The sequence below is a fragment of the Lutra lutra genome, chromosome 4, assembly GCF_902655055.1.
Source record: "Lutra lutra chromosome 4, mLutLut1.2, whole genome shotgun sequence".
Taxonomy (NCBI): Eukaryota; Metazoa; Chordata; class Mammalia; order Carnivora; family Mustelidae; genus Lutra; species Lutra lutra.
In genome coordinates, this window is record NC_062281.1 from 153,161,757 (window position 1) to 153,185,468 (window position 23,712).

General features: G+C 42.5%; 1 protein-coding gene across 2 annotated transcripts in view; it reads left to right on the forward strand.

The window, feature by feature from the left end:
* Positions 1-23,712, forward strand: part of USP24 (ubiquitin specific peptidase 24) — a 137,312-nt gene that overhangs the window by 81,433 nt on the left and 32,167 nt on the right. For both annotated transcript variants that reach the window (XM_047723878.1, XM_047723879.1), the window contains exons 33-48: positions 2,147-2,242; positions 2,365-2,593; positions 3,305-3,464; positions 4,291-4,446; positions 6,604-6,674; positions 7,321-7,481; positions 10,729-10,790; positions 13,362-13,553; positions 14,548-14,665; positions 16,965-17,109; positions 19,399-19,518; positions 20,428-20,553; positions 21,167-21,265; positions 22,100-22,182; positions 23,173-23,314; positions 23,530-23,649. In XM_047723878.1, coding sequence (XP_047579834.1) covers positions 2,147-2,242; positions 2,365-2,593; positions 3,305-3,464; positions 4,291-4,446; positions 6,604-6,674; positions 7,321-7,481; positions 10,729-10,790; positions 13,362-13,553; positions 14,548-14,665; positions 16,965-17,109; positions 19,399-19,518; positions 20,428-20,553; positions 21,167-21,265; positions 22,100-22,182; positions 23,173-23,314; positions 23,530-23,649 — 2,080 coding nt within the window. The remainder of the gene's footprint in view (positions 1-2,146; positions 2,243-2,364; positions 2,594-3,304; positions 3,465-4,290; positions 4,447-6,603; positions 6,675-7,320; positions 7,482-10,728; positions 10,791-13,361; positions 13,554-14,547; positions 14,666-16,964; positions 17,110-19,398; positions 19,519-20,427; positions 20,554-21,166; positions 21,266-22,099; positions 22,183-23,172; positions 23,315-23,529; positions 23,650-23,712) is intronic.

Genomic DNA, 23,712 nt, shown 5'->3' on the forward strand with positions numbered 1-23,712 from the left:
ATAAAAAGTGCTTTGGGTAGGAGGCGGGTAGGGGTGATGGAAGAGTGCACTTAAAACGGTGACGTTTTCCTGAGATGATAAGATTAGGAGATGACGTTTGAGCTGGGAATTGAGAAAAGAGCAGGGGCAGTATTTCGCGGGGAAAGGGCACACTAAGCCAGAGGGGGTGGGATGAGTAAAAGCACCATGGTGTGTGGCCTGTCTTGGGAGCCATCATTGCCTGAGAGGCTAGAGCAAAGGATGAAGGAGAGAAGTATGTAGGAAGGGTCACCTTGAGGAATTTCAACATTCGTGTATAGACCATGGGAAAACAGGAGGTTTCAAAGCCAGGAGTTGTTTGGCACAATCACTTTGGCTGCAGTGGAGACGATGAATAAAAAAAGTGGGAGAGAAGGAGGCAGGGAGAGCCATGCAGTGGCCTTGAGAAGAGTGTCCGTGGTGAATGTTGGGCAGCAGTAACCGAGATTTATAAGGCAACGTAGGCAAGTCTTTATGCTAGAAATAGGGGAGGAAATGTATCAACAACCCTGTAATTCCTTGCATAGGAGAGGGAGGGAACGGGGAACATTCAGTCCACGTTGGAGGGGGACGGAGGACATGGGACACGGAGAGAGGTGAACGCAGTTGAGGCACATGAAGTGAGGAGTGGAGAGTGGCGTCAGAGACGTGGGGGACACGGGGCAGGGGTGACAGTGACTAGAAGGGGAGAACAGCTGAGGGGAAAGATTGCTTTTCTGTTTTGCTTTTACCTTAGGGAAGCCTAGGTTGTCTTTGCAGGCTGACTAAAGAAAGATCAAAGGAAAAGGGATAGTCATAGGGCCAAGTGCTCCTGCCCTGGAAAGAAGCAGGCCTGCATTTCCTCGGGCGAGGAGGGAGGGGAGGCTGGAGGACAGTTGCAGGAGTTCCCGTGGGAGGCCTGGCGGGAAGAGGCTGGGCCAAGACCCGAAGAGATAAAGGGAGCGGGGCTGAAAGGAGCCCCAAGCCGGTGGAAGACCTTCTGCCCGGAGCTTGATTTCATTTTCAGAATCGCAGAGGTATTCTCAATGAAAACTCATTTCCGATACTCCCAGTCACAGAGCTCTGGAATAAAGCCATATTTACTGCTGGCTTAGTTCTGCGTGTCCGTTAATCTGCATGCCAGGCAGTGTTCTGAGCACTGAGAACAGAGCGGCGAACAGACCAGAAAGCACTCCACATGCTTGTGAAGCGTACTGTGTGGAGGGGACAGAAGCAGTAAGGAGGTAAAGGTAAAAGCATATGCCAGCCGGTGATACAGAGAAAAATAAGACAAGGGGAAGTGGACAGGGTTGTGATTTTCAGTAGGGTAATCAGGGAAAGTTTCACTGATGGGGTGACATTTTTACAAAGACGTGAAGGAGGTGAGGAAGGGAGACTTGGGGATCCCTGGGGAAAGCCATCCAGAGGAGCAGCCATTGTGTCCCTGCGCAAGACAGACCCAGTGCCTTCAGAGACCAGCAGGCCCATGCGGCTGGGATAGTGGGAGGGAGGCAGAGTAGGGGGACGTGAGGTTCCAGGCATACCAGACGTCAGCTTATGGGTCTTACAGGTTACAGGTTTCTGGTAAGACTCTGCCTTTTCTTCTCTCTAGGAAGTAGGAAGCCATTAGAGGGTTTGTGCAGAGGAGGAGCTCCGTGATCTGGCTGAATATTTTAAAAGGGTCATTCTGATTGATCTTTTGAGAATAGATTTTGGGGGTGGAGAGGTCAGAGTTGGGAGCAGGAAGAACAGTTAGGAAGCTTTTTTTTAATAAGAGAGGTGGTAGTGGATGTGAAAATAAGCTTTATTGAATATACCAAATCTAGATAATGTTTTCTAATTGGTAGTTCTTCTGGTAATGAGATAGTGGAGAATCCGTGAACTCACACCAGTGAGTGAGAAGGACGACAATCCAAACACTCTACCTTTTGGCTAAGCAAGGACTCTGACTCTACGTAGACCAAGAGTTACAGGTATCATAGGAAATTGTTATGGTAGAAACATGTAAGGTTTGTGCATATATAAGGCTCTTCTAGAAATTTTAAGTAAATGATAACATTTACGTGAACAGTTAAATTAGTTACAGAAAATTTCCTATGAAAGAAATGAAATCTTTATTTAATATCCTGCCTTTTTCTTTTCTTTTCAGCTTGGTTGTAAATGTCATGCAGAGGGACTCCATCCCATCAGAGGTGGACTATGAGACCAGGCAGGGAGTTTACTCCATCTGTCTACAACTTGCCAGGTACGTAAATACAACATCTTAGTCTCACAGGGCAGTACTGCCCTTTATTTCTCTTCCCAAATGCTCATATTGAATACTGTGAAATGACCTCAGATAAGTCTAGCTTTTTGTCTCCTTTGCAGGTTTTTACTTGTGGGACAAACAATGCCCACATTATTAGATGAGGACCTCACCAAAGATGGCATAGAAGCACTTTCTTCTCGCCCGTTCCGAAACATCAGCCGGCAGACAAGTAGGCAGATGTCCTTATGTGGTACCCCAGAAAAGTCATCCTACCGACAGCTGTCCGTGTCTGACAGGTCTTCCATTAGGGTCGAGGAAATTATCCCTGCTGCACGAGTTGCAATACAAGTAAGTGACTTGTGTGTTCAGGAGAGGAAAAGTCCTAAGTGACTTGTGTGTTCAAGAGAGGAGAAGTCCCTCCTGTTATAGGGAGTGGCTGTGCATGCATAAAATTTCTTGACACGAATGTAGCCTTCACAGAACCTGCAGTGAGCCGGAGAGAGACCAGCAAGGCAGAAATCACTGTAATTCAAGGTGGGAAGTATCCGGAGTTATAGGAGAGCTACAAGGCCAGAACATTCGTAGGCCTTCAGGGGAAGTAGAACAGTTGCCTTCACCCGTGGCTGTCATGGACGATTTTACCTACGAGGTGGCATTTGCACCAGGCCTTAGAGCTAGATGAGGTGACAGAGAAGCATGGAGAGTTGTTCCCTCAAGAGTGCAGGTGTGAGCAAATCTAGAGAGAACAGAGCCTGTAGGGAGGGTCACGGGGTCGTTCACATGGCCCAGAACGTACAGTGTGGAAGGAGAAACCGTAAAAAACCAAATGAGTGACAGGTATCTTAACGCCTGAGCATGGAGGTCAGGCTCTGGGGAACAGGTAGCGGAAGTACTGAGAGTCTTTGAACAGTCTAGAAGCATGAAAAAGGCTGTCCTGTATGATCGTGGAGGAGAAGTAGTCTCACAGAACTGAGACCAGTAAGAAGGGGATGGAAGTCAGCAGGAGGAATGTGTTCAGGTGCTTCCTTTTCTCATAACAATCTTCCCGCCCTTGTTTAGACAATGGAAGTGAGTGACTTCACATCTACTGTGGCTTGTTTCATGAGGTTGTCATGGGCTGCTGCTGCGGGACGACTGGACCTGGTTGGGAGCAGCCAACCAATTAAAGAAAGTAATTCTCTGTTTCCTGCTGGAATCCGAAGCCGACTCAGCAGTTCAGGTACTGATTTAAAAGGATAAAGTCATTAAATCACCAGGCAGGAAATAAGTCGTGAGAGTTACCTATGCATAGGCTGTTGGGAGTCACAAAAAGGAGGAAGCCTTTTCTCTTGCTTTTGAGCATGAGTAGAAACCCATCAAACTGTGCGCCTGAGACCCATGCACGTTACTGTACGTAGGTCAGACTTTCCGGGAAAAGGTTGATAAGCGCAGGGGAAGTGGGGAAACCAGATCAGCAGAGTTTTTAGCTTGCCGAGTGTTGTAAAAGTGCCATGAGGCCAATAATTGGGGCCATAATAAAATTCATCTGGAATTCCTACATGGAGAAGTCATTTGCTTGGTTTGGCCAATTATTTTCTGTAAGGCTTTTATAAATTGGTTTCCCTCTTCAATTTATATATGTATTTTTGCCTCAGAAAAAGTTTTAAAAATGTATGACATTCATGGAGTGAAATGCAGAAATGTTAAACGTAAACGTTACGTAAACGTTAAACAGGCTTTTTAGGATTTCTACATACAGATGATGCAGTGAGGTGAGGATGAGGAACATTTCTAACATCTCAGGAAGGCTCATGCCTACCAGGCTGTGCTGTTCTAACTTCTGTCACCTCAACTGAGTCTTGTGTTCTAAGTACACTGTGAGTGCCTCCGAATGTGTTTTAAAGCAATTGCGGCCAAATAAAGTGATGGTCTCTCATTTCTTAGACCAGAATGTCTCCTTGCACTCTTTACTTTCACTTGAGGATTCTGGAACACATGAAAAGGATATTATGATACCATGAGGGTCCGGTGGGGTCCGCAGTAACATTCTGCTTGCCTGTTCCCAGGAAGCAACTGCAGCTCTGGGAGTGAAGGGGACCCGGCAGCCCTGCACGCGGGCATCTGCGTGCGACAACAGTCTGTGTCCACCAAAGACTCGCTGATTGCCGGGGAGGCTCTGTCTCTTCTTGTTACGTGCCTGCAGCTTCGGAGCCAGCAACTGGGTAGGGAGGAGACTTGTTTGCCCTTCGTCTCCTTCAGGGAAAGGCCAGGTTTCTGTTGAGAATTACGCACATTCCATCGTAGGAAAGGTCACACTAATAGAAATGGAAAGGGGGGGAAAGCTGGCAGGTAGACTAGGTAAGAGGAGTGATTAGAGCGGCCAAATTCTGAACAAGTATTTATTGAGCACCTTCTGTATACAGAGTTCCATGGTTAGGTATTAAACGGGCAGTATATCTGCTCTCTAGGAGCTTACTGTCTAGTTGGGGAATGAAGACAACCCAGATTTATAGGTCATAAACTGCAGAATTAGAATTCTGTATCAATCCCTGGTGTATCTGTATCAAACTGGTGATGACTCTAGCATTCAAAGTTACAGAACTGCAGACTGTCCCTTTTATCTTCATCTGTGGGCTTTGGCAAACTGAGACTGTTATTAATCGCACTTCAGCATTAGAACACCCCAGGGTCCAGCCCCTGGTCACTGTCTCTTCTCTGTCTACATCCCTTCTCCCCATGATCTCATCCACCATCACAGCCCCAAACTCCCTCTAGTGTCTGAATGTGGAACTACAGCCTCGCCCATCACCCTGACACCTCCACTTGGCTCTCAAGAAGACTTCGCAGGCTTGATGATGGGTCCACAGCCCAACTACCTAGCTGGCCCATACCACATGTGTTTTCCCAGCTAAAGTAAAGAAGTTTCATTCTTCTGATTGCTCTGGCCAAAATCCTTGAGTCCTCCTTGATTCCTTTTTCACACCCACTTCTGTCAGCACATTCTCCTTCCAGCCACGTCAGATTCCGCCCTCTGGTACCATCACTGTTACCCTCCCCTGCTCTGGCATCCTCCCTTGCTCGGGTTATACCCGTAGTGCCCTAACAGATCTCCTGCTTCTACCCTTGCAGTTTATTCTCCACACAGTAACCAGAGGGGATGTTCTGAAATGTTAAGTCAGATTGTATCACTCCTCTGTTTAAAACCTGGCAGCAGCTTCTCAGTTCCCACTGAGTAAAAGCCAAATCATGACTAAGGCCAGACAGAGTCCACCCTTTCGGGACCATCACCTTCTGCTCTCCCCCTCACTCACTGTGCTTCGACCTCCCTGGCTTCCTACCTGTTCCTCATCACTCCGGGCACATTTCCTGCCTCAGGGCCCTCACACTGGCTGTTCCCTCCTCCTGGTATGTTCTTCCCCACCTTTCCCACGTGGCTCTCTCTGCCTCATTTCCCACAGGTGTGCTTAATCTCAGCCTCTTAGTGAGACATTATCTGACCACAACCCTCCTGTCCTCCCAGCACTACCTGAACCCCATACCTCGCATAATTTATTTATTGTGTTTATTGTCATCATCCCTCCCCACCTAGATTGTAAGCTCCACAAAGACAGAGAGACTTTTGTCCATTTTGTTCCCCACCGAATCTCTCACACCCAAACACTGCCCAGTGTATAGCTGGCCCTCAATAAATATTTATTCAGGAATGAAGTCTTAACAGTTCCACTTCTGAAAGCCCTGTTATTACTGATTCAGATGACCTGTTACATCAAATTGTTGACTGTTAATGTGTTTTGTGTAATAACCAAACTCGTCATATAAGATAAGGTAGATCTAGAAAAAGTTGGACATTTGTAGGACAGTAATGTAGTGTCCAAAATTACTTACTTGGAGCAAGAGTGCTTTTGAAGACACATATAAGAAGTACAAGTCATTACGAAATGTTTAAAACAAATGCCGTAACCATAGTTCAATTTTCCTATAATTGTTTAGTTTTACAGATATTTTCAAGTCAGGATGAAATAATTACAACTTCCCTTCAAGCTTTTTATCATTTGTACTTTCATTGTAGAATATTGATAGTTTATCAAGGCAAGACATACTGTTCGATAACTGGTGTGTACAAGGCGCTGTGCTAAAATGTGGGGGCAGAGAGGTGACAGAGACATGGTCCTGCTCTTGGACACCTTAGGTTCTCATGGAGGGAAACTCAGAGATCTGGAGGCAGTGAAAAGTACTTAATTCAGTTCCAAGTAGAAGAGTTGAATTTCTGCTATATTTAAGCTTAAGAAGGTATTCAGAATTCTTGAAATTTTGAAAATGCATTTTCTAACTTGGTTCCCCCCACTCCCGTCCCCACTTATCTTTATTCTTCTCACTAGCATCCTTCTATAACTTGCCCTGTGTTGCTGATTTTATCATTGATATCCTGCTTGGATCACCAAGTGCTGAGGTAAGGATTTTGTACATTACATAAAACGTCCCCTTGGTCCTCTTCTGTCCATGGCCCTCCGCACACCTGCAACGCGGCACACAGGGCGGAAGGCATGGCGTCTGGTCCTCTTCTGAGTCCTACAAAGCGCTCCGAGAGCAAAGTGACCATTTGGACACTCTGCCCTCTTTCTGTTCTGTATTCCACCAAAAGTTCAGAGAGTAGTACTAAGACTAACTTGTGTTTGTTTACAGCAAACAGTGTTATAGCTGGTGTGCACCCGCAGCTGGCGTTCAGTGTCACCATTGTCAACATTGTCAAATCCAGAGAGACCAGCTTCAGGCCATGAATTCCCACTAGATTTTATAATTCTGATTTTCTTATTTGACCTTGAAAATTAATTTTGAAATACCTGAAGAGTTTTTTCTTATTTTCATTTATATTAAATTAAATTATGAAACTTTAGAGTAGGAGACTGGAATAATTTGGGGGATCAGTTCTCTGAGCACGCTTCTTTTTAATCAGCCCTAGTTTATTCAATGTAAACATTCCCAGTAGTGATGAAAACATTCTCATGCTGAAGTGGACTTCAGAGGAAAATCACTTTGTAAGCAGTGTCTAAGTGTTGACTGATGTGTGTCCTTCACCACTGATGATGTAATTTCAGATTCGCCGTGCTGCCTGTGATCAGCTGTACACTCTTAGTCAGACAGATACTTCAGCTCACCCAGATGTACAGAAGCCAAACCAGTTTCTCCTAGGTGTGATTCTCACGGCTCAGCTACCTCTCTGGTCCCCGACTAGTATTATGAGAGGAGTCAATCAGAGGTATGGAATCTAGATTAAAGTTCATGTTAAACTGAAAGAGAATAATGATTTGTGTGCTGCTCCCCTGAAGTCATTGTTGAGATGACAGAAGATTTTCTCCTTTCCTCCTGTAACATTTGTGTCCCAAACGAGGGCTTTTTAGTTCTTATTATCCCCACTCAGGACAGGAGAGTTAGAGGAAACACTACACTGCAAGGCTTCCTTCCCCTTGAATCACTTCCACCTCCCACCTCCACCTGACCTGGTCCATCACCCCCAAGAGAAAGAAGAGCTCACCTGAGTGGTGAGAGGCTGAAATTATGGGAGCCCCATCACTTGATGAAGGTCATACTGCTCATGTCTTTGAGTTTGTCTCTCAGATCAGCATACTTCCGAACTCCCTATCTAGATGTAGCTGGGGTGTCCTTCTAGCTCTCTCCCTTGGTTTTACAAGTACCTGGGCATGGAGGGAAGCTATGGTCCAGGCTGATGGAAGGGCTTGGATAAGTCCATTCTGCCCACCCTGCCGTATCTCTGTGGGCTAGCCTGCGTGTCAGGCTGCCCCAGTCTGGGCCCAGGATGGGAGGGAGGAGATCTCACACCCACCTCCACTTTCTCCAACTTCGCTTCACCAGAGACACCTTGTCATAGGACATGAAAGGTACCACTGAGATGTGTGAAACCAGTATTTGCTTTTCTTATGTATATATTTTACAAATGAGAATTTTGCAAGGGAAGAAATGTTAGAGCTACCCCAGCCTCCTACATTTGGATAAGTATCCAAAGCCCCAAGTTTGTATCCAAACTTGGTCTGTTTAAGCATACGTAAGCATTTAAGCATAAATTCAGTGGTATTAAGTATATTCTCATTCTTATGCAACCATGGCCACCATCCACCTGCAGAACTTCTCATCATCCTGAACTGAAACTCTGGACCTGTTAAGTCATGAAATAAAAGGCTGGTAAATTCAACTCCACAAAAATTAAATTATTCTGTGTGGAAAAAAATACCATGAAGTCAAAAGTCAGTTCACAGGCTGGCCGAATAGATTTGTAATGAGACAGACAAGAAACTCATTTGATAACATATATAAGAAGCTCTTAGAAATCACTAAACAAATGACCCAACAACCAAACTGAAAAATGGACAAAGGACATGAAGAGACAGTTCGAAAACAAGTGGTTTTTTTTTTAAATTTTTTTAGATTTGCTAGAATTTTTTTTTTGCTGCAACAAAATGTACATAACATTGATCATTTTACTCATTTTTAGGTCTAGAGACCAGTGACATTAAGTACATACACAGTACACATTGTTGGGCATCTTTCCCCACTACCCATTCCCAGAACTTTTTCATATCAAACTGAAACCCTGTACCCACTAAACTTTAACTCCCCATTCACTCCCCCTCCCCCATTCTACCCTTTCCAGGTTCATCTGGTCATGGTTTCATCTCTAACCAAGACTGAAAAATACTTCCTTTGTCTGTTCTTTCTTTTGTTGCCTGTGCTCTTGGCATCATATCTTAAGAAATCATTGCATAATCTAACATCATGAAGTTTTCCTGCTATATATTCCATCTTTTTTTATAGTTTTCCCTCTTGCATGTATGTGTTTGATCCATTCGAGTTAAGTTTTTTGTGTGACAGAAAGTAAGAGTCCAGCCTCAGTCTTTTCCATGTGGATAATCCAGTTGTTCCGGCACCGTTTTCCCCATTGAATGCTTTTGACACCTCTGGTGAAAAATCCCTTGCTTGCTTGCTGATTGATTGGCTGTTCATTTCTGTTCCATCGATCTGTGTGTCTTTACACCAGCACCACACAACTTTGTTGCTCTAAGTGTGGTATTCTGTCCTGGTTTTCTTTCAGCGTTGTTCGTCCTTCTCACTGTGTGAGTCTTCTGCTTCCTTCGTTAAGTGGACGCCTAAGTACTTTACTCTAATTGATACTATTATAAACGGAATTATTTTCTTACTTTTTCATATTGTTTGTAGGTGTATGGGAGCAAAACTGATTTTCATGTCCCAATTGGGTATCTTACAACTTTTCTGTATTTGCTGATTAGTTCTAAATTACTTTGTGTGGACTCTGGGGTTTTCCATATACAGGACCATGTCATCTGCACAATTAGAATTGTATTCTGTGTAAGCCATTTTTTAGGATGTAAACTATTGCACTTAATACTTTTTGTAGACTCCAATTATTTAATATAACTAAATGTTAAGAGTTTGATTTTCTGGTAAATTTCTCAAAACTCAGGAAAAGAAATAAAGCATTGGATGAGTTTTTAACATTTTGAAACAATCTCTTGGATGTAGAACATTTAAATTCACATAAAATTAAATCTTTAATTTTTTTTATAATTTGAAAAATGTGTTTCACAGCTTACTTGAATGCCCAGGTTTGGCACATTTCTTCCATATTAGTGATGACAGTACTAGCATTACTGTGGTCTGATTGTGTGCCATGCAGCATGCTAAGTTCGTTGCATTTCTTTATCATTTATGTCACAAAGGACAGATGAGTTTATCAGTTATATTATCTCCTTAATAATCATAATTCTTGGTTCATTCTCTATTCTTCTCGTTAGTATATTCTTAAGCCTTTTATGGATGTGCATGTATATGTGTGTGTGTTTATTTCTAACACTCTAACAAGCATTTTAGAAATTAGAAACCAAAGAAATTGGCCCTAGACACCCAACTATAAGTGATGGAGCCAGGAATAAAACCAAAGTGCCTTGACTTGAAATTTTGTGCCCTTTGCTACTTTAATTGCAGCAAAGCTTAACTGATCATCCTAGATAAAAGAATTTACCTTTCTCTCCTCTTGCTCCACTTTATTTTTCTTCTTAGTATCACCAGTTAACACATGTATTTTTAAAATTTGTTTGTCTCTTTTGTTCCTTTTCAACTGTTCCTCTAAAACAGTTCCAGGCATGTAGTAAGTGCATAGTAAATACCTGTTGGTATTTGAATGAATGAGTGTGATCTAGTTGATGTATGCAGTCAGTCCGTACATCATTACAAAATGGGAGATTTAGTAAGTTTCTTCTTTTTACACTATTACTTCTGTAGTGTATCTCTATTAGCAGAATCTTTAGTATGCTTCTTGCTAAGATATAAAGTTGAATTGATGTAAAAGTAGTTCTTTTATGCTTAGGAAAATTCCATTGTTCAACTATTTTATGAACCTGTTCTTAAAAGGAAAATGCTTTTTATTTTAAAATTGACCTTTTTTAATACTTGAAATCTTATCTGTTTTTTAGACTGTTATCTCAGTGTATGGAGTATTTTGATCTAAGGTGCCAATTATTAGATGATCTGACAAGTAAGTAGATGTAGGACTTTGATTTGTGGGGGGAAGGGGGGAGTAGAAAAGAAAGCCAAATGGACATTTCTATATCTGACTTAATGTATTTTCAATATAAATGAGATTATATTTACTTGTTTGAAATTGAATTTTATTTTCTTGAAAATTGCACATAAACCCATATACCAGTTCTCTTCTCCTAGCATATACCCAGCCATTAAAGTATTGAGAAGATTTGTTGATTTTAAAAATTGTCAAAGACACATGTTTTAATTACACCGATACAGAACTGTTAGGAAGAACTTTTCTCCCTAGTATAGTGAATTCTTTTTTTTTTTTTTTTTTTAAGATTTTTATTTATTTATTTGACAGAGATCACAAGTAGGCAGAGAGGCAGGCAGAGAGAGAGAGAGGGAAGCAGGCTTCCTGCTGAGCAGAGAGCCCGATGTGGGACTCGATCCCAGGACCCTGAGATCATGACCTGAGCCGAAGGCAGCGGCTTAACCCACCGAGCCACCCAGGCGCCCCAGTATAGTCAATTCTGACCATTTTAAAGGTCAATCACTGAAGGAAAGAGGGAATCACTGTTGAGTTATGTTGATAACGATAGAAGTCCATTAATTATTTAGTGTTAGGTGATTGAAGTATTGTTCAAAATTTTAGTGTTGGAGCGTTTAGATTTTGATCATCTGTGCTTATTCATGTGTAAGGCGGAGGTATGCTGGGGTGATCTGTGTAAATTTTAGTTGTTCACATCAAGAGTTTATTAGTTCATTCCCCACTGTCTACATAAAAAGATTTGCTTCAGCTTCCAGGACATAAAAATCAGGATGGACAAAGGATTCATTGGAAATACTAATTGGGAAAGAATGTCCAGACTGGGGGAGTTAAACAGAAACACCGTGCCTGTGTGCAGGCGCTAAAGCTTCACACAGTCAGAATTTGGTCATGAGGTTGCTGGCAGACAGAGGGAAACAGGAAACAGCATATGTTTGCTGTTAGGACCCTCGAAGAAAACTGAATGGTTTCTCAAAAGAAACGGATCTTTTTGATGGCACTTAAATCTGAAAGGAAGCTCGCGAAGAGGTCTTTGTCACGGACACATGAAGACATAGTGACTGTAAGCCTCCGCATAGGTCTCCAAGGCAGATGCCTTCATCCGTGTCCCAAGTGTCTCTTGAAGGTGGGAGAGGCAATGCTCTGAGTGGTGCAGTGAAACAGGGTTGTTGGAGTCTGAGATAATGTAGTCGGAGTGCATGCCTGTCCTCTAGACACATGGGCTAGGCGGGTGACATGTCCGTCTAACCGTCTAGCCGAGTGCCACATTTTTCAGCCAGGCTTCTGTTGAAAGCTGGGTGGCAGCCAGCAATGTTTGCTCTCTGGCTTGGACTTGGCGAGGGTGGTGTGCTTTGCCTGTCGAGGGCTGGAACCATGAATTAGCTGTGACACATATGACTACAGAAGTCATGAACAAGCACTTCACATAGGCCTTCCCTGTGTCACTGACTGACAAACGAGGGAATCCAGGGTGCCTTGTGGGAATGTTGAATGCAGAGTGGGAGTAGTAGCAGTAGTTGTCATTTGGGGAGTAATTTGTATATGCCAGTACCTACGCTAGGCACTTCACACCCAGATTCCTGCCGTCTAGGTGTTAGCCGAGGGTCCACTGTGAGTAAGTGGACTCCTGTCCCGTTCTTATCCCACTCTGACTGACCCTGAAGTATTCCTCTTCACCTCATCCTGTGGGACCTTACCACTCATGGCTGTTGTGACTTGGAAGGAGAGCGCAGTCACGTTTTCTCTCCTCCCCAGTCCCATCTTCTGGGACGGAATCTGGCTTTACTCCTTATTTAGAGGAGAGCAAGAGAACTTACTACAGCAGAGCAGAGTAGTTCCTCAGGGTTTGGTACACTGTCTGGAAATACTATGCTGTGGACCTCCTCCTTTGCAGGACTCCCTTGGCCTAGGTGACACTGCGGGAGCCTTGGCTCTCCTTGTACCCTCATTCTTGCCTCCGCTAGGGACACGTGCTGGCACACACACACACACACATCCTGCCCCCAGACTAGGAGCTTCTTCAGAACAAGATTGTCCCTTCCTGAGACAAACCATAAGAGACTCTTAATCTCACAAACAAACTGAGAGTTGCCAGGGGGAGGGGGGGGAAGGAGAGGGTGGTGGGGTTATGGACATTGGGGAGGGTATGTGCTATGGTGAGTGCTGTGAAGTGTGTAAACCTGGCAATTCACAGACCTGTACCCTGTACCTGCAGCTAATAATATATGTTTATAAAAATTTTTTTTGATTATTTAAAAAAAAAAAAAAAGATTGTCCCCTTCCTGACCTGCACAGAGGGTCCTCACTACATGTTTGGTTTAGGACTGAGAGAGTGAGTGGGTAAGGAGTGAGTGCGCATGCCCTGTCCCAATCCTCGGGGCAACAGCTCCAGCCCACTGTTTGTTAATGACCGCTGTCTCCGATGGAGGAAATGGAAGGTTGGGACTTGACTTTGCTACTGTAATTCAGGATTTGGACTCCATGAGGGGAAATCCTTCTTTCATCAAATGGACTTTTTTTTTTCCCCCTAAGCTTCAGAAATGGAGCAGTTAAGAATCAGCCCAGCGACTATGCTCGAAGATGAGATCACTTGGCTGGATAACTTTGAACCTAATCGCACCGCTGAATGTGAGACCAGTGAAGCAGACAATATCTTATTGGCAGGACACTTACGGCTCATTAAGACCCTTCTCTCACTCTGTGGGGCAGAAAAAGAAATGCTTGGTAATTATTGCTTCATCTTCCCATGTGATAGAATACCTCGCTTCTTAGTTACTGCCGTAGTATTGTGTGTAATTAGGAAAATAGAATAGATGCTCCGTGCTCCATAGAAGACTGGCCCTTCAGGTAAAATGAGATTATCTGGGATTTTAGTGGCTAACAAACTTAAGGTTTGTTTTACCTGCGTCATTAAACCATGTAGAGAATTTTATAGTATTCAAAACGGATCATGTAACTTCTTAATATCAAGTAAAAATTAATTCAAAGTAGGGTTTTCTCTTTTTGCTATTTTGTGCTTTATAAAATATTATCTGTTGTAAGTCTCACTTATTTTAAGGGTAATTCTCATCTGGGAGGCAGCCCCAACCACCACGCCCTGCATAGTGGGGTACATATGAGTGTCCTGGGGTGCACATATAATTTATGAGGGCATATTCATTATTATAAATTATATTCAGAAAATAAGTCAAAACATTAATTTTTACTTTTATCACACAAACTAAGCTCTATAAAAATCTTCTTGGCTACTGGGGATACATAGAAAAGAGTGATTCTAAACCAGGGTGAGAAGGGCACATCATTTTACCCAAAGAAGGCAAGATTTTAAAAGTTTTGGAAACCGTGCCCCCCTCCATGCACCCAGAGTAAGAATGAATTGTTCACTCGAACTGTTCTGCCTTGTGGTGTTCTTCGCATTTGTGTTTCTAAAGTGAAAGCATGGCTTCTTTCACTCCACCGTCAGCTCCTAGAGGAAGGTACCCTCGCTTCTCTATCTTTGTTCCCTGGCCACGGCCCTCCAGCCCCTTCCCACCCCTCTGCCCCACAGAGCTTTGCCGTGTGTTATGTAAGTGCTCACAGAATAAGCATCAGATAAAATTGGATGCCCTGCCATTGGGTGGCCTTGGGTGCCTTTGCTGCTCTGATATGAAAGTACAAAAACAGGATCTTTGAATTAAAATGTGTTCCTCCTCAACATGAATATTATGCTCTATTCCAGGTTCATCACTCATTAAACCATTGTTAGATGACTTCCTTTTCCGAGCTTCTAGAATTATTTTAAATAGTCATTCTCCAGCTGGCAGTGCCGCCATCAGTCAACAGGACTTTCATCCAAAGTATGGAAAATGCACGTTGTGTTCAGTTTTGGTAAAAATTCTAATTCGAAACTTTAGTCCAAAAAAGATTTTCTTGGAATTTGTCGTCCATCTCGTGAGTGTGTGTAGTTATAAGATAATATCCACTATATAAAGAAATGCATGTAAAGGGGCTTAGGATAAAGCCTGTCTGGCACATAATAGGTGCTGAGCCGTGTATGCTGGAACCATTCTTATCATCCAGTTGCAAGAATAAGTAATAAATTATGTGGCTAACTTGGTCGGTAACAAATTCCAAGAGAAACTGAGGTGGTAAGGATTATGTCCAAAGTAAAAGTAAATAGGCTCAGGATCTCAAGAGTTTCTTCTCAGAGGAATGTGTAGGTGCTGTAGTGCATGAACTGTGATTTGCTGTGTATCCGCCATGTCCTGATAATTACAACTGCTAGTGATTTATTGTGGTAATTTTAGAATCCCATATTGTATTCGCTTTTATGGGTAGAAATTTGAAAGATCTTTTTGTAATGTTGACCCTACTTGGGTGCTCCTAGAGCTAGGAGGAGGCTGCTTCATGCTGCTGTCTGTCCTTCCTCGGAATCCAACTTACTTTGCTCTTAGGTAAACCAGAGTTAATTAAATAATCCTGAAGGAACTGGGGATTGGATATTTAACCAGTGAAAAACATTCCCATATAATCTTAGTGGTTATTGGAATGGGCAAGGCCTAATAAGCAGTATTTCATGGAATCTTAAACTATATCTTACCATGTGTGAGCATTTCTCTGTGTAGAGTTTTTTTACTAGCAAAATCTGTTTCAGGTCATAAACCTTCATTAGCACTCTTGGGCTGTCTCTTGGGCTGTGACTCCCATCTTCACCCCTGCTCCAGTCTTGTTCTGGAAGATCTGGTGCTAGCTCCATGGGAATCTTTTATGAAAGCAGTAGAAACACAGGAGTGTTCCAGCTTTCAGTGAATGGAGAAAATAAATCTTCAGTAGTTTGGTTTTTTTTTTTTTTTTTTTTTTTAAATTCAGATAACCTATGGAGTATTCTTAGTTTCAGAGGTAGAGTTCAGTGGTTCTTCAGTGGTTTTATTGAAATTTTATTCATGAATCCTTTTCCTTGTATTTATTAAAAGCAACCCCTCCGTCAGCAGGGAGTTGGGTTGTTTTAATCGCGCACAGCGCCTTGAGTAGAAAACTCGGCATTTTGTCTCATCCTCCCCTGTGTACTGAGTGATACTCATTCATCACAATGACTCCCCGCCCTTTCCCACCTAAACCCTAAAGCCAGAGAGAGAGTTACAGTTCACAGAAGCGTTTTCACGAGTAATGCTTACTAACACTAACAAAAGAAATTTTTCACATTTAGCCCGTGTGTACGGTACCTCCTATGTGTTCTTTACGGGTCCTTTGCAATCCAGAAGTCCAAAAAAGAAGCCAAGGACAGTGCCAGCTCCTGGGCGCTGTCCTCAGGACGTGGCGCAGTGCTGATCTAAGAGCCAGCCCTGTGGCCCTCATTCCCCACCCAGCCCATGAACGCATCTCCTACACTGCACTGCATATGTGTTTCTCTCAGAGGTTGGATGTCCTCTTTTCTGTGTATCCTTCCTAACCTGTGATCTTCTCGGTAAGGCAAGGTTGGCATAGGTGACACTGAGAAGTTACTGTACATCCCCAAAATGATGTCTACTAAAGGTGAGCAACATCAGAAGCCTTTAGTTTCCTGCAGGATGCTTGCTAGTTACCTTTTATCATCATTTTTAAACAAAATTAATTTAGCATATCACATATTTCTGCCTCCATTTTCTTAGCAAAATGAAGCCGATTCGTGTCCTTGAAGAGTTTTTTTGTTTTTGTTTTTTTCAAGTCTTCAGGCACAAATAGGCATTTATGGGCATTTATTCTGATTTGTATAGCTTTCTTTTTCTGCCATTTAGATATTTGAATTTCAGGGTGATAACAAAAATTGCTCTTGCTACTCTCATGTTGTCTTTGATAAAATTTTTGGACTCTTTGTCCTCCTTTTTTGCTGACCCAAACCTTAGATAAAAATACTCTGTAGTCCTAAGTAAGAGATTTTGCTACTCTATCAGGCCAAGAAGATATTTAGCTCTCAACCATAATCATTCTTCCTGTATTCATGGCCTCTTCCTTTAAGTAAACACTTCCCCCTGGGTTCCTAGAGCTCTGCCATCAGACCCAATTAGCCCTGTTTGAGGAACTGCAGCTCTAATACTTTCATTTCAAATGTTGATTTAGTTTAATGAGCTATCTAAGTAGACTCTTCACTGTTGGAATTGACTGGTCTTCTGTTTTCAGGTGTAGTACAGTGAATAGCCGATTGGCAGCCTATGAAGTCCTGGTGATGTTGGCTGATAGCTCACCTTCAAATCTGCAAATTATCACAAAAGAACTGCTTTCTATGCATCATCAGCCTGACCCTGCTCTTACTAAGGAGTTTGATGTAAGTTTTCTAGACCTTGACGCAGGTCGTGTTTTTGGAATGATCAATTAAACATACAGCTTTAAAGCTTATGTTTGCTTTATCCTAATCACAGAGAAAGTATTATTCGTATATACCTGTCTTGTTCACCTACTCTAATCAACTAGAAACTACAAAGTTACTTTATTACCATTGTCATACTATATTACTCAGCAATACCCTTTTTCTTAACTAAAGAGGAGACGTGTTCAAGTCAGCTGATAGTCACTTTCAGAAAGAAGTAGCACTTCAGCCTATTTGTGGAGTAGCTGTGGGGGGGGGGGGCCGGGGGGGCACAGTGCCCGGCACTGCAAATACCGACTCATTAACATTCAGCTAAGAGTTACTGGGCTTACTAGGCACTAATAGGTGTGTTAGGCTTTGGAGCTCCTAAATGAAGATAGGATTCCAGCCCTCGAGAGAGGCAGTGTATAATGGAGGAGACAGAGCCATAGTCAGGTAATTTCAATATAATGTGATGAATTTTAAGAGACAGGTCATGTCCCAAATGCTCTACCAGCAGAGAGGCACTTCACCACTAGGTGGCGGTATCTTTAAGAGCTGGGGAGCCTGGGTGGCTCAGTTGGTTAAGCGCTCCACTCTTGATTTTGGCTCAGGTTGTGATCTCAAGGGTGTGAGATGGAGCCCTGCCTTCAGGCTCCCCCACTCAGGGAGGAGTCTGTTTCTCTCCCCCCACCACAACCCCCGACCCCTGCCCCACTGTCTCTTCCCCTCCCCTGCTCATGCTCTCTCCCAAAAATAAATAAATCTTTCAAAAAAAAAAAGAGAGAGAGAGCTCTGATGCCTCGCAAGCCACCCGAAGCACGGTGGGAAGGTCATTCCAGCAGTGAAAGTCTACAGGACGAGGCTCTAGGGCCAGCCAGCAGTTTAGTGTTGGTTGAGCTCTGCAGGAGGGAAGCACACCGCAGGCGCGCTGCAGTACCAGACTGGGATGGGAGGATGCCTTTAGAGCTGCCTCCGCGTCCTCCATGAACATCACAGTCAGGCTTATCCGTTTGGAAGCCTGAACTGAGTACTATGCAGCATACGGGGAAGAAGGGAAAGGAAGGGGCACCAGATAGAGAAAATAGCATTTGCAAAATGAAATGTGAGCATGGAAAATAGAAACTGTTTTTGTGTTAAAACTTTCAGTTTATAAGTATGTTTTTAGTATTACATTATTTGTTTAATAGATTTAAATGGAAATTTTATTTTTCTCATAAGGGATTGTATCAGCAGCATGAAAAAAGCATTTGCCTCATATAAATACTTATTTTTTAGCACTATTATGAACTCACTTTTCTTATTTTGTAGCTTTTTTAAAATCTCTGCTTTGGGCTACAAATAAATTGTAGTGTTGATTAAATCTTAGAAATCTCCCTGCTCTACATGTATGTCAAATGTTAGTGGAAGGTATGTCCTATTTAACAATTCCCTGAGGTCCAAAAGATCTACAGGCTTTGTTGGTTGGTTATTACATGGATGCAGGTATTGAGCTATGCAGGTTAGGTGATTCTGGGTATGGCCTTAGAACCAAGATTCTGCTGACATGGCATTCAGTATCCTTCTCAACTTGGAGAAGTGCCATGTTAAACTTCATCCAAGATGCCTTCCCTAGATTATTTCTAACCAGAAAAGCATTGTAACAGAGTTAGTATAAGGCATCTTTAAGTGCAGTGCAAGCATAATTACTTATTTAATTGTATGCTTACTATAAGTTATTCTGTAGAAGAATGTTACTTTCTTAAAAAGGAAGGGAAGGAATATGAGCCTTCCTTGACCATTCCGACTGGCCAGGATTCTTCATAGTAAATACTTCATAGAGTCCTATTTCTTTTTTGCAGAGTACTACCTCAGTTTGTAAGTAGATATATTTACTTGACTGATGTCTGTGTACTCTGCTAGACTGTGAGCTCCTTAGGATAAGGAACCACATATACCTCCTGAGGGCCTGGCACATAGTAGCCTCTTTGTGAGTTTTTGTTGAATGATAGGTGACGGAATGCATGACTACCAGATGGATAGACAAATAAACAGTATGTTAGGTACTTCATGAATAGAAAAGGAACTTTGAGATAGTAGTATTTTTTATTTGTATTTGCATCTGCAGAGATATTTCAAGAACATGGGTTGGGTTAGCCTGACTCCTAGCCCACTGGATGGATGAGTCTGTGAGTTTCTCTTTTTCCCTCTCAGACAGCCCCAGTGCGCATGTGCTGGTGGCAGATACACTCATTCTCTGTCTACCGTTTCCCTTCCTCTGTTTCCTAGTACCTTCCACCCGTGGATAGCAGGTCCAGTTCCGGCTTTGTGGGACTGAGGAATGGCGGCGCCACGTGTTACATGAACGCAGTCTTCCAGCAGCTATATATGCAGCCCGGGCTCCCTGAGGTGACTTCTCTCTTCTTTCCTGTATGGTATGAAAGAGAATGTGTACACGGCCTGAAAATTGTCCCAGATTTACAGATCACAAAGTTGACTAAAGCTAGGGATTTTGTCATAGCTTCTGAAATACATGTAGACAGCATGTTGGTGGTTATGTTTTTATAAATTTGCTGAGGGCGTGTGCTGCCTATTTGGCAGATAGATTTGACTAAGTGGGATTTTTGAATGAGGTTACTCTCAAATTCTATTCCATAAAATTACTTCATGTTTTTAGTATTTTAGAAAAATTTAGGGTCTCATTCATGCTTTGTAATAGTTCTGTTGACCCTTGAATGCAGGAGTTAGGAGCACTTAACACTCCGCTCTCCCAGTGTGGTCAGAAGTTTGCATGTAACTTTTTACTCCCCTAGAACTTAACTGCTGACAGCCTACTGTTGACTGGACACTTAACTCCTATTCTGTGTGTTCTGTGTATTACATACTCTATTCTTACGATAAAGTAAGCTAGGAAAGAGAAAATACATATATGGTACTGTTCTGTATCCAAAAAAATCCATGTGTACCTGGACCCGTGTGGTTCAAACCATGTTCGAGAGTCAGTCTGTACCAGAAGTTGGTGCTATAGCAGTTAGTAGTTTTGAGAATATTCTATGTAGATCATTTTTCTTTCATAGAGATACTGGTATCACTAGTTCCAGTTTTTCATGATCAAAAAGAGCCTCAGAGAAATGACGTGTCCATGATTCCACCAACTCAGAAGTAACTAAGGCTAACCCTACTTAGAGCTGTAGCCTCATCCAGATGTACACAGTGTTGTGACAGCAGTGTGGGTGGTACACATGCATCTGCCCAGGGCCCTGTGCAGCAGTGAAGTAGTCCTGGCTCATGCTCCTCATTTCTGTCCTTTCCATGTAGTCATTACTCTCAGTGGATGATGACACAGACAATCCAGACGACAGCGTGTTCTACCAGGTGCAGTCTCTCTTTGGGCATCTGATGGAAAGCAAGCTGCAGTATTACGTACCTGAGAATTTCTGGAAGGTATGTCACCCAGTTAACTCTAGATTTCAAGATACTGGATCCTTGGATCTGGCGGTAATTGTTTCTGTCTTTATTGGTTCTAGACTGATCCCACTGCCAGGAACCTACAGAAGAATGGGCTACACCATTCTGCTTAAGATTGAGGCTTGATTTCAAATGATTAGAAGATTGAAAAGAGTCATTTATAATTTTAGGGATCTGCTGATCTTAATGATTTTGAATATTTCTCATGATTCTAATTTTGGCTTTTGGGAGTATTTGTTCAAATTATCCCAATTTCACTAATGCCCTAAATGAAGGACATTACTCTGTTTCACAGGAGGAGTACCTGGTATCTTCCCCTGTGGTTCAGATAGTTCTAAGACGGAAACTCTGTTCCGTGGCCTCAGATCCCACCCTGTGTGGCCTCACAAACTTGTGACAGTAACACGGGGGCCAAGAGCAAGCCTAAGTAGCCAAACACAAGCTTATCATACTTCAGTGAAAGTGTCTACTGCCCTAATAGGGAACTTGGTTTTTAGAAGCGCTCAAGTGCTCTCTCACATTTGTGTTCTACCATGTTCAGATATTGCTAACTTTTCCTTTAACGATGTATTTAATTCTTGTTGCATAGATTTTCAAGATGTGGAACAAAGAACTTTATGTGAGAGAACAGCAGGATGCATATGAATTCTTCACTAGTCTTATTGATCAGATGGACGAATATCTCAAGGTAGGAAAAAAATGTCACTTTCTTGCTGACTCCCTCAGACTCTAATACGAGAGCGGTGTGGCAGGATGGGCATTACTGTGAAACTGGCCAGTCAGAATCTGGTCATCTTTAATACCACAGATGTGAGTCAGTTCTTCTGGCGGGGTTTGAACATCAAAAGAGACTAGACTTCTTTTCTTCATTCATCCAATGCTTGGTGAGGTGTGGAGCTCTTAACTCATACTCCGGAGTAACCACTGGGGGTGCCCCAAGGTAGCCTGGCTTCAGGCATGCTGCCCTCACTGGGGACCCACCAGCCCGTGCTCTGCAGTCTGAATCTGACAGAGGGCCAGATTAGAGTTGTCTGTGGGGGTGTGTGAGCCCAAAGCTTCCTGCCCCCACCTAGCACGACGTGTGATCAGCTTCCCTAGTTACAGGGCACCTCCCAGTGAAGCAGGAGACCCAGGTTACTTGTCCTTTTTCAGATCATTTAGGAATATATAGCATTTTATCCACAAGAAGGAAGAAAAGATTAGGGAGAGTTGCTCCTAACCCAGTGGTCACTGAGGGCAGTGTGGGGAAAGGATTCAGAATCGCCACTGAGTGCTGTTCTTGTCACCAGCAGGGACTGGGCCGTCTCCTCTTCCTTCACCAACAGCTTAGGCTGTTCTGAGAGTCGGGCCAGTGGCTTCCAGTCGTCCCATTTGATCCCAGCTTAAGCTAGCAACATGGCTCCCTGTATTTTAGCTGTTAAGTTGAAATCTGCGCTTTAACTTAGGCTTAGATAAAATTCTGTGTAAGCGACCTATAAATTGTAGGGGCATCAACTAAAATTCTGTCCCTTTATTCCAACAGAAAATGGGGAGAGACCAAATTTTTAAGAATACTTTCCAGGGCATCTATTCTGATCAGAAGATCTGTAAAGACTGTCCTCACAGGTTAGTGAAGATACCATGGACATCAAAACTGATCATCTTCATTTTTTGGGTTTTTTCCTCTTAATTGGTAGTATTTTATTGATTTTCATCCATGTTCTACTTGACTAAAGTGACAGTATCTAAAAATTTCAACTATGATCTTTTTTAATAGTATTTTTATTTCTTAAGCTGTTGTAACAATTTACTGACATGTTTGAGTTGAGCCAATTTCTAGAATATTCAGATTCATGCTTAGTGTTAAGCAAATCATGGTGCAAGCAGAAGCTTCCGTATTCATGTATTTAAGGTGGAGCTTTAAGAGTACTGTAAGTTTCATCTGTCAGTACATGGATTTCCACAGGAAGTCACAAATCCTCAAACAGAAAAATTGGCTCATTTTGTTAAACAACTGCCTTCGGCTCAGGTCATGATCCCAGGGTTCTGGGATCGAGCCCCGTGTCAGGTGAGCAGGGAGCCTGTTTCTCCTCTCCCTCTTCCTGCTACTCTATCTGCTTGTGCGCACACTTGCTCGCACTCTCTCTCTCTCTCTCTCCATCAAATAAATAAATAAAATTAAAGAAAATAAAAAAGTATGTGTTCCCTGGGTTATCCTGATGCAGATACTAAACTCGGAGGAAATATTTTTGCAGTAGAAAAAGGCTTCAGTATTAAGGTGAAAACATGGAAATTGCCAGTTGGCTACAGTAGTACAGCACATGATCGTCATCCTTTTTAAATGATGCTGCTGGTATGTCATGAATTTTGCATTGTTGAGAGACTTACAGATCTCTCTCTAAGTGGTTTATTGAATTAAGTTTCTCTGGTTTCCACTTCTAAAATTCTTTGCTGAAAATCATGATTTTTTAAGGAATTTCTCATCGTGAAAAATTGATGACCAGTGATTAATTTCACTGGTTATGAATGTAGTTCTGTGTACAGTCTCAGGTATTGTGATTGTTTCAAGACCTTTACATTCCACTGTTTATGTTTTTCCTGTGATTTCCTAACCAGGTATGAGCGTGAGGAAGCTTTCATGGCTCTTAATCTTGGAGTTACTTCATGTCAGAGCTTGGAAATTTCTTTGGACCAGTTTGTTAGAGGAGAAGTTCTAGAGGGCAGTAATGCATATTACTGTGAGAAGTGTAAAGAAAAGGTATTACATTTGCCTTTTTTTAGAAAACAAGATTAATTTGTTATTCGTTTGTGTTTTATGTGAGGGCAATATTAAGCTTCTAGTGTTGTTTCCCTTAAATTGTGTTGTGACCTGTTTTTACCTGGGCAGGAGAAGCCCATGGAAATCTCTGACCTTTATATGATTTGGCTGTTTTATTTCCTCCATGGAGATAATTGGATTTTGCTTTTCTTTAGAGAATAACCGTGAAAAGGACCTGCATTAAGTCTTTACCTAGCGTCTTGGTAATTCACCTAATGAGATTTGGATTTGACTGGGAGAGTGGACGCTCCATTAAATACGATGAACAGATAAGGGTAACTTCTTTTCATTCCCCCCGAAATACCTTACAACCATGACCTCACCTTTCCACTATTTAC